The 15,220-nt window shown below is 45.3% G+C and overlaps 2 protein-coding genes across 4 annotated transcripts in view; one reads left to right on the forward strand and one right to left on the reverse strand.

The window, feature by feature from the left end:
• The window catches only part of LOC310988112 (protein NLRC3-like), a gene marked incomplete at its 3' end in the record, with an annotated part of 78,864 nt that overhangs the window by 61,186 nt on the left and 2,458 nt on the right, over positions 1-15,220 (reverse strand). The window lies entirely within an intron of this gene.
• Positions 894-14,039, forward strand: ncoa6 (nuclear receptor coactivator 6). Of its 3 annotated transcripts, none has more exons than XM_083976353.1 (17): positions 894-993; positions 2,308-2,648; positions 3,199-3,354; positions 3,515-3,637; positions 3,840-3,962; positions 4,075-4,890; positions 5,031-5,162; positions 5,608-6,994; positions 7,495-7,613; positions 7,744-8,231; positions 8,337-8,567; positions 8,658-11,688; positions 12,089-12,145; positions 12,284-12,314; positions 12,766-12,807; positions 13,051-13,184; positions 13,298-14,038. In XM_083976353.1, exons 2-17 carry the CDS (start codon positions 2,348-2,350, stop codon positions 13,342-13,344), a joined length of 7,218 nt encoding a protein of 2,405 aa, XP_083832479.1. In that variant the 5' UTR covers positions 894-993; positions 2,308-2,347; the 3' UTR covers positions 13,345-14,038. The 3 variants fall into 3 exon arrangements, with proteins under 3 accessions (XP_083832479.1, XP_083832480.1, XP_083832481.1); XM_083976354.1 differs by having other exon boundaries at positions 3,515-3,622; XM_083976355.1 differs by lacking the exons at positions 894-993; positions 2,308-2,648; positions 3,199-3,354; positions 3,515-3,637 and adding an exon at positions 3,716-3,723 and having other exon boundaries at positions 13,298-14,039.

The following is a 15,220-nucleotide window of genomic DNA, read 5'->3' on the forward strand; positions in this document are numbered from 1 at the left end:
AGGTGAAACACAGTGCATTCAAGAAGCATATTCTCAAAAAGGCTCTCATGTTTATTACTTATTGTTTGTGTACTGGTGTAATTATTATTTTCGGTGCTATGTTTAAAGAACCAACTGCTTTTGTACAGTATTGCATTCTGAAAATGGTTTTAGTTTGGTCCAGAATGGGAAATACTGATCGATCAAATATTTCCTCAACCGTCCGTCTCCATTGTTGGGTACCAGTGCAATATGACTGTTGTTACTTGTTTCCTGTACGGTTGAATACCATGCCTTAAGGCACACATTTGCACAGCACCCAATGTTTGATTCCATGTGTGTTTGTATCTGATTTTAATAAAAATCAGCACCGTCCAAATCCAAGAAATAAAGTGTTTGAACACATCCTAACGCTGGACAATGTTACTCACCTTGTTCTTCCATATATATGCAATTGGACCATCTGACCTATTGTAAAACAATTGAGTTGGCTCTTTCAAAATAATATGGAGCTATGGATGATAATAATGATGAAGATTCATGGATAACAGGACTTCCTGATTCAACATGGCCTATTTTAAGTATTTTGTTTTTATTCATGAACACCTGTGCTTAATCAGTTAGACTTGATTTTAATTTTAGTTGGATCAACTGCTCCAGGGAAGTGCTGAGCAAAAAGGCTTATGGTGAGAAGAACCTTTTTTTCTCTCTCTCTTTTCTTTCTTTTTCTTTCTTTCTTTTTTTTACATAAGTGGAAATATCAAAAACACAACTTCGATGGCCACCATTAGAACATTCACAACTGGGCTTGTTTGTGAAATATTGGCTTATTCAATTTTAGTCAAAAAGACCTGTAACTCCTTCCTCAATTTGACTCTTAATTTGAAAAACACTACCGGAAGCAGTGTTTTTCACGTCGACGTCGTTTCTGACTTGCTTGTGATTCATGTTTTGTTAGCTAATCTGGCTAGCAGATGTCGACCGGTTGAACTAATTTTCAGATGAATATATGTGGTAAGGCTTTTGCTTTTCTCGTGCGTAATTAACTGCTGATGGTATTTAACATGTCAGAGCTAACGAATAGGAAAGCTAATGAGTCGTGGTCCAGTGCGGTCACGATGAATTACCTGCAGTGCTACCCAGCTAACGCAGCTAGCGTTTGCTAACCGAAGCTTGCGGAGAAGCAGGAACCGCCTTGGCGTTAGTTTTATCCTCTTTTTTAACAGTGCAATGTGTGCTAGAGATGTACTGATTTGAATTGTTAGTGACGTTCATACCGTCATTGAAATGCACAGTGACACAGGGGACGGGACATTTGGGGGTTTGCTGTACGTATGTTGGACGTTAGCTTACGTTTTGTGCTAAGGCCCGTGCTACTGCTGGGCCGATCTTGTTAACCAAGTTGCCGACAGATTACTGTGATGCATATACTCAATTAGTTCAAACTGCACATCAGTTTAGACGTCTCGACCAAAAACAGCCCCCTTTATTTTCATTTGACACGTCTGTGAGCAGTAAGTTTAGCCACGGCTGTCACAGTGATGTCATACGTACAGGTGTGCTGTTAACATTAGCTTTAAAACGTCATCCTGTGAACTCAAAAGAGAGAAAGATTTTAAGACCATGTGCTTGAAAGTATGCAGTGATCAGCTTGTAACTGAAGACTTTAAGCCAGTGGTGTAGTATAAATTGTTGCAGTGGGTATACTGCTTTTTAGGTGGGTGCACTGGTCATACCTGTATCAGATAGACCTGGGGTGTCAAACTCATTTTAGTTCAGGGGCCACATTACAGTGCAATTTGATATCTGAATTTGATGGGCCGGACCAGTAAAATAACAGCATAATAACCTAAAAGAGAGAGAGAGAGAGAGAGAGAGAGAGCTATAAACCTTTCCCTTTGTTTTAGTGCAAAGAAGTACATTATTACGATGTTTACATTAAAGAAACTATCGTTTTACAAAACACAATATGAGCAACTTGAAATTTCTTGAGAAAGATATGTGCAATTTCAACAACATTATGCGTCTTCTGTCTTCTATGTAACTTTCACATTTGACAAATTCATCCTGTGGGCCGGTTTTGGCCTGCAGGCCGCACGTTTGACACCCCTGACAAAGACTAGTAAGACAGTTTTGTTGTAGTGGGTATACTGAAATATTAATGCATTTTAGGTGGGTATACTGTGCCTGCATATCACATACGGTAGACTACACCACTACAGATGTAGAAATTGATGCAGTAACTATATGTTTTCATATAATAGTTGTTTCCTCTAATGGTTTATGAGCTACATATGTGATCCTTGTCTCTGATATGTGAAATTTCAGCTTAAAACGGTTTAAACGCCACTCCTAATAAGAGGGGAGGATGGCACATCGCCGCACTCCGCCTGAGCTGTCCCAGAGGACAGAGTGCCTGGAACCAGATAATGATTCCGACAGGGACTCTGGTGTTGGGGATGATGCAGGTGAAGATGCTGACAGTTGTCATGGAAGCGTAGGAACACAAGAAGAAGAGAGAGTCAACGAGCAAGATGACATGGAAGAAAATGGAGCGGCGGGAGAAGATTTTACAGTTTTTGTTGCCTTTCAAGGAAATATGGAAGATGAGGACTTCTCACAAAAGCTCGAGACTGTCCTCAGTGGGATACCTAACATGCTTGATATGGGTCAGTCCCTTTTAAAACTTTTATTCATGTTGAAGTAAAGTGTAAACAAATAGGAAATCTCCAATATGAATGACAACTGATAGCCATTACACCAGTGTTTTTCAACCTTGGGGTCGCCTGAAATGTATAGTAATTGATAAAAAAAAATTCTGATAAAAATATTATTTGAACTAATTATTGTTCCTTTTAAATTTATGATTAAAAACACCACACACAATCTTAAACAACTGTATTCAATACTTTCACTTTCTCGACATTGAATCGAGTTCAAATCAAATGCAGCATATAAAAATATCTGAGCTGACGCATGATTGACGGCCGCGATCACATGACTGCACGTGATCGGGGTCGCCAGAAATTTGTGATGTCAAAATGGGGTCTCGAGCCAAAAAAGGTTGGGAATCACTGCATTACATAAACACTTCTGTTTGCTATTACACAATCAGTAGTTCTATATGCCTGCCCTCCTGTCCTTATACTTCTTCAGTCAATAGTGTCTCGACTTCTCTCTGTAAACACAACTTGCATCCATTCATTTCCCGTCTTCAAGGCTCTGAGAGGCTACAGCTGCAGCATGTGGAGCCGTGGAACAGCGTGCGGGTTACCTTTAACATTCCTCGGGACGCTGCTGAGCGACTCAGACTGTTGGCCCAGAACAACCAGCAGCAGCTCAGAGACCTGGGGATTCTCTCCGTGCAGATTGAAGGTAACAACACAGCCTTCAAACTCATTGTCGTTATGAAAAGAGAAAAGAATGAAATAATGTTTGTTTGTTTTTTTCCATCCGTGGCATTTCAAAGAAAGGACGCAGTCAGGACCTGACGTAGTAAATGTTAAATATTGACGTTCCTTCTGTTGATATTTAGGGGAGGGGGCCATCAATGTGGCTGTGGGACCAAATAGGGGACAAGAAGTTAGAGTGAATGGACCAATTGGAGCACCTGGCCAGATGAGAATGGATGTCAATTTTCCAGGTCAGCCTGGTCCAGGTATTGTTTATTGATTTGTTTAACCATGGTTATTGTCGCCCTGTTCAGACAAGTGCTGACGGATCAATCAGTTTTTCATTGTCAAGGTGATGTGAACTTGTACAATAAACAGAGTGGTCAATCCACTTGACAAATATTAGCTGTTTGCCTGTAAATATCTAATATTTATACTATACATACTATATTCTGATGTTTCCATAAGGAGGGGTAAGGATGGCTAACCCGCAGATGGTTCCCCCTGGGCCTGGCATGGCGGGTCAGGCTATGGTACCAGGCAGCAGTGGACAGATGCACCCTCGTGTTCAAAGACCACCTTCACAGTCAGGTTTGTTGCTTTATTTCTCATGCATGAAATGATACATGTATGTTGTAATTTTAAGAATGTTATTGTATGGAGTCAGCACAGTAATGGAAAACAGCATCTTCCTCATTCACAGATGTGATGGACTCAATGATGCCAGGTATGTCGGTTCAGCAGCAACAGCAGCTTCAACATCAACAGGCTGTTCCCCATGGGGCAGGTCCAATGCCTCCTCAGGCTGCCCATCACATGCAGGCTCTGCAGGCTGGGAGGCAACTCAACCCTGCAGCTCTGCAGCAGCTACAGCAGCAGCATCACCAACAGCAACAGGCCCAACAGCAAGCTCAGCTCTCCCAGCTTGGCCCTAGACCTCCATTCAACCCAGCAGGTCAGATGGCTCCTGGCTGGAACCAGATGGCCTCCCTCCAGCCACAAGCAGCTCAGGGAGGCCCTGCCTGGAGGAAGCCCCCACCCCAAGCCCAAATGGTTCAGCGCCCACCCTCCCTTGCTACAGTACAGACACCCAGCCACCCTCCACCTCCCTACCCATTTGGAAGCCAACAGGCTGGGCAGGTATTTAATGCCATGGGACAAGCACAGTTGCAGCCACAACAGCAGCCGGGCATGGGTCAGTTTGCCGCCCCCCAGCCTAAAGGCCCACAGGGTGGTCCTGTTGGTGTCGCAGGACCACCCAGACCTCCTCCACCACTTCCACAACCTTCTGGACCGCAGGGCAACCTCACTGCCAAGTCCCCTGGTTCCTCCTCATCTCCTTTTCAGCAGGGTTCACCAGGGACCCCTCCAATGATGGCTCAGAGACCGACAACTCCACAAGGTTTTCCCCAGGCTGTTGGGTCACCAGGCAGGGCAGCTCTCGGCCAACAGGGTAACATGCAACAAGGATTCATGGGAATGCCCCAGCATGGACAGCCTGGGGCCCAAGTTCACCCAGGTAAGTTGCCTCTGTTAACTAATTCTAGTTAGACTGTAATGCACATTAAAGTGTGCACTTTGACCATCAATTACTGTTTGTAATCATAAATTCTGCACACTGATGTTTAAAATAACACAATCAATCAATACTGATTTCAGGCATGCAGAAGCGTCCCATGGGCTTTCCAACTCCAAACTTTGTCCAGGGTCAGGTGAGTGCCAGCACTCCAGGAACGCCTGGTGGAGGAGCTCCTCAGCAGCTACAGAGCAGCCAAGCGATGTCTCACACAGGTAAAATGTCTATAACACTGCAAATATATAGGGATATGTCTTAGAGGGATCACACATAACTGAAATGTTATATTCAGTTGTTATATATATTTATTTATTCTTATATTTTGCATATTACACATGCTGTTGGGTAAATTGTGCCATTTCTGCCACACATGGTATAACGTTAGTATATGTAAACACTGTCAGTGACACAAAAACACATCAATATTGTAGAATGGTATGTTAAAGAATTTTTTTGTTGCTGTTGCAGTGACCTTTAAAAAATATATTTCACTGAGTCAGTGGCCACAGAGTTTACCTCTTTATTGCTTGTTCATAAACTACCTAGATGTCAGTCAGCTCATTTAACATGCCATCACTTCACATGAATTGAACAAACATCATTTCTTAATACCTGCTTTCAGTAATTTTTTTTGAATGTTTTGCCTCTTTATTTTATCAGGACCCCAGCCATCAGCTTCCACACCAAACTCAATGCAGGGTCCACCACATGCCCAACCCAATGTTATGGCTGTACAAAGTAGCATGGCAGGTCCGCCCCCTGGTACAACCACTGGGCCTAGTATGGTCCAGCAGCAGCCTGGCCTCCAGACCCAGATGATGGGCCTCCAGCATCAGGCCCAGCCTGTGTCCTCCTCCCCCAGCCAGATGGTTCAAAGCCAGGGTGGAGGTCAGACTGTCCTTTCAAGGCCCCTCAGTCAAGGGCAGAGAGGAGGAATGACCCCACCCAAGCAGATGATGCCTCAGCAAGGCCAGGGGGTGATGCATGGGCAGGGTCAGATGGTTGGAGGTCAAGGGCACCAGGCCATGCTCCTACAGCAGCAGCAGCAGCAACAACAACAACAACAACAACAGCAACAAAACTCTATGATGGAGCAAATGGTTGCCAATCAGATGCAAGGCAACAAGCAGGCATTTGGGGGCAAGATTCCAGCTGGGGTAATGCCCGGCCAGATGATGCGTGGCCCCTCTCCTAATGTCCCAGGTAACATGGCTCAGTTCCAGGGCCAAGTTGGCCCACAGCAGATGACTCCACAACAGCAGCAGCAGATGGCTCAGCTCCAACAGCAGCAGTTACAACAACAGCAGCATCAGCTTCAGCAGCAGCAGCTTCAGCAGCAGCAGCAGCAGCAGCAACAACAACAGCATCAGCAAATGAACCAACAACAGCCCCAACAGGTTCCCATTGCTGGCAATCCTAATCAGGCTATGGCCATGCATGGGCAACAGATGAGACTTCCTGCTGGTCACCCTCTTATCCAACAACAGTTACAGCAACAGCAGTTACAGCAGCAACAGAAACAACAGCAACAAGCTATGTTGCAGCAGCAACAACAACAACAGCAGCAACAACAACAACAACAACAACAACAACAACAACAACAACAACAACAACAACAACAGGCAATTCAGCAGCACCCACATCCTCTGGTAGATCCCAATAGTGGGACCGGGGACTTGGGGGTCCAACAAATGGTTCCGGATATGCAGGCGCAGCAGCAAGGGATGATGGGGGGGCCGCAACACATGCAGATGGGAAATGGCCATTTTGCAGGTCATGGCATGAACTTTAACTCGCAGTTCCCAGGCCAGATGGCAATGGGAGCTGCTTGTGGACAGCCAGGTGGCTTTCCTGTCAGCAAGGACGTTACACTGACTAGCCCACTGTTGGTCAATTTGCTGCAGAGTGATATCTCAGCCAGCCAGTTTGGACCAGGTGGAAAACAAGGAGCGGGCGGAGGAAATCAGGCCAAACCCAAAAAGAAGAAACCAGCGCGAAAGAAGAAGGCCAAAGACGGAGAGGGACAACAGCAAGTAGAGGGACTTGGGTAATAATTTGAATTTATTACAGTTAAAGGGACAACGAGGAGTTTTGGAAAAGCGAAGCGTTTTCACACTACATTTATGAGCCTCCGCGCGCACCGTAAAATTCTTTGACCGGCGCAAGACAGACTCATTTTTTCATTCATCAATAATCAAAGTCAGAGGTTCAAAGAGGTTCACATACCGTCGTAGTTCTGACCATAAACGGCGATTCAGCTGCGTTATTCTCATGACTCGCCACGAAGGAAACGCTGGTCGGCTCGACCAGCATTTCCGCCACCACTAATAATAACAAAATAACGATAGAGACAGAACGATATATTTATCGAAAATGGAGCCATTAACAAGTGTGGGTAGCGGAGATTCATCCACATTAACGTGAGACTTTTTTATAACTGAATAGAAACTCCTCGTTGTCCCTTTAAGCTTTTGCAATGACACATAATTGTAAGTTTTTTTGTATTGAATTAATTTTTTGCTTCATCCATTTGTTCTTTATTTTTAGTGGTCTTGATGTAGCTGCTGGCATGGAGGATGGTGAACTGCCAAATCTGGGTGGTGAACAGAATTTAGGCTTAGACAACTCTGGCCCAAAACTCCCGGATTTTGCTAACAGGCCAGCAGGTAAGTGACATGGATTTAATACATTTCTGTAATTGTTTCTGATTTGTCAGACACTAATTCCTCATTTGTTTAAACCTCCTATTATTCCTTACTTTTCAATATCTGAACCTGTGTTGGTCTACACCTCTAGGCTTTCCTGGTCAACCTGGAGACCAGAGAGTATTACAGCAGGTGCCCATGCAGTTTATGCAGCAGCAACAACAGCAGCAGCAGCAACAACAACAACAACAACAACAGCAGCAGCAACAACAACAACAACAACAGCAACAACAACAACAGCAACAAATCCAACACATGCAGCAGCAGCAGATACAACAACAGCAAATGCAGCAGCAGCAGCAGCAGCAACAAATGCAACAACAAATGCAACAACAGCAAATACAGCAACAGCAGCAGCAACAGTTGCAGCAACAACAACAGATGCAGCAACAGCAGCAGATGCAACAGATGCAGATGCAGGGTCTCCAGAATGCTCAAGGGCAGCAGGGAATGACAGGGCCACAGACCCCGGGTCAGGGCCAACCCCAGATGCACCCTCATCAGCTGCAGCAACAACAGCAGCAGCAGCAGCAGCAGCAGCAGCAGCAACAACAGACTCAACAGCCACACCTGCAACAGGTATAATCATAGTTATTGTGTTTATTTATAGTATTGACAGTTGCTAATATCAACAGAATGTTTGATTGGTTGTTTATTCACCTTTAATCTTTGTTTTAAATTTAGCAACAACAGCAGATGATGATGATGCTGAAGATGCAGCAGGAGCAGGCAAAAAATCGCATGTCCTTACCACCAGGAGGCCAGCTCCCTCCTCGGGGCATGGGCAATCCACCCGAGGTGCAGAGGCTCCCTGTCTCACAACAAGGCAATATGCCTGTAATGATCAGTCTTCAAGGACACATACCACCGTCGCCCGACAAAGCTAGAGGGATGCCCCTGATGGTGAATCCACAGGTCAGGGCCAAGTGCTGTGGCAGTGTAAGACATCTCATTATCTGAATTTTGGTTGATTAAACACAATGTGTATTTGTTCTCTTTTTCTAGATTGCAGGCACCCCACGGAGAATGTCCCATCCTGAAGTAGGACAGGGTCCCCAAGGCACTGGATCTGAAGAGACCATTGCAGGAGCCCATCCCAAGCAGGAGAGACCTGGTGGCCCAGAAATGGGGGTGCAGCCAGGAAATGGGGCCCAGCAGATGATGCCCAGTCAGGGCTCCAACACTCACATGATGAAGCCAGGCCCTGGTCCATCACCAATGCCCCCGCACACTGGAGCCAGTCCCCAGCAACAGTTACCCACTCAGCCTCAGCAAGGAGGGCCTATGGCCGGCCTTCATTTCCCGAACGTCCCCACAACGTCACAGAGCTCCAGGCCGAAAACCCCCAACAGAGCTAGCCCAAGGCCGTACCACCATCCCCTCACTCCTACTAATCGCCCACCTAGTACTGAGCCTTCAGAAATCAACCTCTCACCTGAGAGGCTAAATGCTTCAATTGCAGGACTGTTTCCTCCCAAAATCAACATTCCTCTGCCTCCCAGGCAACCAAACCTGAACAGGGGATTTGATCAGCAAGGTCTTAACCCAACAACTCTGAAAGCCATCGGACAGGCCCCTCCGGGCTTAACTCTATCAGGCAACAATAACAATGGCAGTGCAGGTGTAAATAACACTAACAACAATCAACAGCCTTTCTCCACAGGCACTGGAGCAGGAGGTGCAGGTTCTAAGCAGGACAAGCAGCCTGGAGGGCAGGGGAAGAGGGCAAGCCCCAGCAATAGTCGGAGGTCAAGTCCAGCCTCTAGCCGCAAGTCAGCCACCCCAAGTCCAGGAAGACAGAAGGGGGCAAAAATGGCCATCACGTGCCCTCCACACCAGCAGCAGCTGGTTAACCCTCAGGGGCAAACCATGATGCTAAGCCCTACCTCAGTACCACCAAGTCCAGTATCTATGCCTTCACAAGTGAGTGTGGGCATGGAGGCACAACAGACTCAGAGCCCTTTCCATGGCATACAAGGTAACCCTGCAGAGGGACTTAGGGAAAGCCAGGGAATGATGACACCAGAGCAGCGTCAGATGTCTCAGCCTCAGCCCCAACCACAGCCTTTGAGGGAGTTGTCGGCCCCGAGAATGGCAAGTCCTCGTTTCCCTCTGCAGCATCAGCAGCCTAAGCCGGACTTGGAACAGCAGAGTGGTACAATTGATAGGCAAACAATGCATGTGGCACCTATGCAGGACTCTGAGGTATCACTTGCTCTCAGGGCAGCTCCAACCTCCCTCAACCAGTTACTGGATAACACAGGGCTCCCAAACATGCCCCGACCCTTACCTCCTAAGGATATCATGGGAAAAGACAGTCCCAAGTCAGCTTCGGATCAGGATAGACCACTCAACAGTAATTCCCACAATACAGATGTTTCCGCACCTGTTTCAACTACTGCCACTGTACATGAATCAGAAGCTAAACCCAGACCTGCTGTCCCAGTCCCTACGAGCAGTCCCAACTTGCTGCCTGCTTCAGTTGCCAGCTCACACCCTAGCACTGTTGGGAATGCCAATACCACCCCCAGCCTAACTCAAAACCCCATCCCTAGTCATGCTGGCATTCCCACTCCAAATATAAACACAATAACTACTCCCAACACCCTCAGTACTAACACCAACACCACCCTGAGTGTCGCCCCTAACCCAGTGACTTCTGGTCAGAGCAGTTCTGCCTCAGCTGTTAGCACCAGTTCTATCTCCAGCTCTGCTATAAACCAAGCCACTTCAGCTCTTAAGCCCAACCCTAGTGCTAAACCTGTGACAAGTGTTCACTCAGTCATACAGATCCCTGCCTCCTCTAGCACAATTTCCCCCAATCAGATCACTGTGTTTGTCACCTCTAACCCCATCACCTCTGCCCCCACTGCCCAGGCACCCACATCCATGGTCTCCACCATGGTGGCTGTCCCTAACAAGAACATTAGACCTCAGGACATCCGGCAGCAGACCCCTGTCCCCCGCCCTTCTCAGTACATTGCCACTACCCCTGTATTTATCAACCCAATTTTCCAGGTCCCAGGTGCACCTGTGGCTCCCAATACCACAGTGGTATCACAGCCAATGACTATCCAAGTGTCCACTACAAACATCCAACTCTCTCCTGCCCCAGTCTCCACCCAGGCCTCAGGGGCTATCATGACCAGTGCTCTGGCCCCCAGAAGTGCAGTTGGACAGGTCCAGATTGCTTCTTCTGTGTCCTCATCAGCCCCGCTTGGTGCACTCACAGCTCCTCAGCAGATTAGCTCGGTCGTTCAGAAAACAGAAAACCTGGGTGACACGATGCCTGCTCAAAAAGCCAGTCCTCCTGTCCAGCAGCCATCTCCCCATCCCAGCCCATCAGCATCATCTCCCTTTCAACCACCTCTAGCGTCTCCACCACACTGCTCTAGCCCTGGGGTCGCCAACACCGTACGTAAGACGACCATGTCTCCATCTCCCACTGGCCAAGTGAAAAGTAAACCTACACCGGTTGCTGTGGCTGTTTCCGTTTCACCTGACCCACAGTTGAGTCCTGTGAAAAGGCCCAAAGAGAGCCCAACTGCGGCGGCGCCACCACAGGCCTTCCATCCTCCCGCTAGTCCTGCCGTACAGATTGAAGCACCAGCTCCTCATCCAACTGCTGTTGCTCCAAGCAACATTACTCCACCTGCTGTGTCTTCTCCAGTCCCAGTTCCTGCTCAAGTTGCTGTTTCTACTCAGATTGTTACCCAGGCTCCAGTTTCTGCCCCAGCTGCAGTGTCAAGCCCAGCCCAGGCTGTCTCTACTCAAGCTGCTATCGTCACTGTAGTTGGTGCTACTACAGACGTCACCTCAGCTACCGTGCTCTCGACGGTCGCTCCTACACAAAGTCCTGTACCGTCCATTGTTCCAATTGTTGCTGCACCTGGACCAGCGCAGGAGGTCCCCCCCACCACATCCTCTCCAGTTGCAAACCCCAGCGTAGTTCCACCAGTTCAGTCTGACACCCCAGCGATGGAGCCACCCATGCCGCCAGCTGCAGCACCGCATGAAACCACTCAGAGCACGCCAGGTAAACACGTAGCAATGAGTGTGCAAATATGTGCATGCATCAAGTTAACAGGATGAGACTCATATTCTGATGAATACTCTTTGTCAGGTCAAACTGATGACCACACATAACCTGTCACTGCTGCAGTAAGGGTTAGTTATTATTACATGTCATAGAAACACATTATGCAGCATCAAGTGCCGTGTAACCTGACGTATCAAGCTTTCTTGGGTTTGAACAGTTTGCAGAGGTAATCTTGTCTGCTTCTTGTTTTTAAAAGGAAAACTATTGGTAGGTGATAGGCTTAGAAAATAATGTTCTTTTATTTTGAACTTGGAATTATCTTTCTCAGTATTTCTCCGTAATAATTTGCTTTACTTATTCAAATGTGCCAGTGTAAATATTTGATATTCATCCTCAGCACCTGTTCAACAAGAAGTCCCACAGTCTCAGGAACCTGTTGCCAGCGAGAAGACGGGTAAGCCCCCATTTTGTTTTGTTTTTTTAAGAAGTTATCAGAAATGCTTGTCGTTTAGAAAGAAAAGAACAATTCCATTTGATTTTACATGATTCATATAAGTGGCATAAAAATAAATGTGGTCTTTGTCCTTTGCAGGTGAAGAGGTCTCGACAGGTTCTGAGCAGGGGTGAGAGTCCTCTTGTATTCTTCAAATTGCTTTGGTGTTGATTAGCTGTGTAATGTTCAATGTACTGGGGTTTGTTAAGGTGTCCCGTGCTATTGCTCTCTGAAAAGTTGGCCTAGCCTTCAAAGCCCGTGTTCTTGAAGGAGAAATGCTTAGACATTTCTAACTCTACTGAAACTCAGGGAGTTCATTTGGTTGGCCAAGCGGGTGAAAACAATGAGCCACGTGGCCTCAGCACTTGGTATGTATGATTAGCATGCAATAATATAACTATACAAATGCATGTCAGAAGTTAAAATAAAGAACAGCCCATCACAAAGACAGCTGTACTACTTCTCTGACCATCATAGCCACATCTTTTCCTGGGGATTGTCATACATATGGTTGGGGAAGTGAAGCCATGTTTGTTCAGCACAGTTTATAGTTTACCGCTGTTTTTCCACTTCTATCACAGATGGGCAAAGAAAAGAAAGACGCCCATCAACTTAGTCCCAAGGTATGTATTTTAACATGTTTGCGCTGCAAAGACACAAGCAGTGATCATGTCGACGTAGTGGATGCTGTCGGGATGAAGACGGACAGTATCTGTGGTAGACGAGGAAAAACAGCAGTCCTGAGTGGTATTATATCTTTCTCTGAGTAGAGCAGAGTTAACTCACACCCCTGCATGTTAAATAACACACCCTTGTGTTGTCCTCTCCTCCTTGTCGTCTGTTGTTTTTCTGTCTGGTCCTCCCAGAGCTGCTGTGGAGAAGCCCAAGGGACCGAGCAGACGCAGCTCCCGGGCAGAGAAGGAGGTGGAGGAGGAGCCAGTAGCAGACAGTGGCGTTAGGAAGAGATCAGCCAGGCCAGGAACCAGTGCTGCTGTCAAAGGTAAACACACACATAAGCAGCCTTGAAATACACAACATCCCTCACTGCACCAAAGCTATATACAGGATATTAATACCCTTTTCCCTAATGCACTTTTATGTGCTTTTAAACAGAAACTGGAGCGAGCCCCACCCAAGCCAAACGAAGGAAGTCTAAATAGGCAGAACAGCAGTTGTTCAAACCTGTGAACTGTACTGTACTGTAAATGTTTTTGTTTTTTCGCTGTGAATCATTTGATATCGGTTTCTCTGTCCCAATTATGAATTTTCATTGGAGGAGGAAACCATGTACAGATTGTTTCAAAAAGAAATATGATCTTGTTTTGTCCATGCTATAATGTGAGATTGTAGTTAGAATGTGTGCATACAGTATGTGTTTGTGTGAATGTGCTTTTTATATTAAATGCTGGATTAATCATATGAAGACTGATAATGGAGCTTGTCATGATTGTATAATTATGTTGTAAAACTGAATTAAATTTTCTACTGCTTTTGTTCCGTGAAACTGGGTAATATTATTGATGTATTTTCGGCACTGTATTAAACGCCTAGATTACTTAGTGGAGGGTAATGTAAATAATCAGGTCTCCTCTCCCTTTAGATAAAGAGGAATTGAAGTACCGACAGCACTTGATGCTCAGAAATGCAGGTATGAGGTTATGAGGGGAACAGTGAAACTAACTTTTAAGGACCCAGCCATAAGGAGCGCTAGTAAGACGCCTGAAATTCTGTTTGATTTAGTTAGATCCCACAATACAGGTGGTTTCGCATTTGAAAACACAGAAATAGTTATGGCTCATACTCACAGAAAACATTCCTGCAGAAATGTCATACAAAAAAAATTAATTTTGGCAGCTAAAGGGGGGTAACAGTTGACAAATCCTTGTTTTAAGTGAACACAACTTGCTGCTACTGTTTCACAGTTAGTATTGATATAGAGATTGAGCCTAGCTTGCAAACATAGTATTGAGGTGTTCTTAAACTGATCACTGGGATTTATTAGGCTACCATTTATTAAGTTTACACTAAAATGAGATGTGCATCTATAATTGGGTGAATACAGATAGTCTGCACTAAAAACAAATCATTATGAAACACAGTGAAGTGCAAATGTATTTTATGATTTCAGAAGTGCTTTTTTTTCAGGTCTGCAAATTTCAATAAATATATTATGCTAATTTAGCAGAACTTTTTAGCATGTGGGTTTACAGATGGAAGATGTGACATGTCTACATGTTTTGCATAAATGAATAATTAAATTTCCAATAACAGATGATTAATAAATATTCATTTAAGTGTTAATGGAGCAGAATCTGTCATGGAAATTCATTTGGAAGTCAACACATATAAACGGTCTAAGCATTTTATTTATACAGGAATTAGTACTATACTACATGTTTTTTTTTGTGTGTGTGTTTTTTTCTTTATATCAAGAAATTATTTGGAAATAACAAGGAGACAAGAGAACCTGTGTGGATGGAATATTCACATTTCTTTTAGAGTCAGAGAGCTCTAGGACATCTCACTCAGGCTGGGGGATGTAGTGATACCTTCATTCATAAATTAAACACCCATATAGCAATGAAAAATACTCAATAACAAGTACAAATCTAGGTTTGATGCTTCTGGCTGATATACAGGATTCTACTCTGTCTCACCTGTCATGTATATGACAGATGGGCCATACTGAAACAGTGTATAAGCAGCATGTTAATGTTATATGTAGCTACAGTACATAGTCATAAGAAGAATACAGACTGAGGGGTTGTGAGGTGATTTATGGTGTGTACCTATTTCTCATAAAGACTTCCATGAACCACATGTGAAATAAAATGTAATTAGAGTAATGTGTACGTTTTAAATCTGGCACTATAAGCCAATTACTACCACTACAGTTGCATAGCATGGGAATTGATGGGACTGGGGGGGGGGGGGGGGCACAGGGCCCAGTCTTTGTGTTACACATCCATGTTACACCCACAGCAGAAACACGTGTAAGCTACGGGTGTAATAATGAAATGCAAATAGCAAGTGAGA

Source organism: Trachurus trachurus, assembly GCF_905171665.1.
Source record: "Trachurus trachurus genome assembly, chromosome: 7".
In the NCBI taxonomy this organism is placed as follows: Eukaryota; Metazoa; Chordata; class Actinopteri; order Carangiformes; family Carangidae; genus Trachurus; species Trachurus trachurus.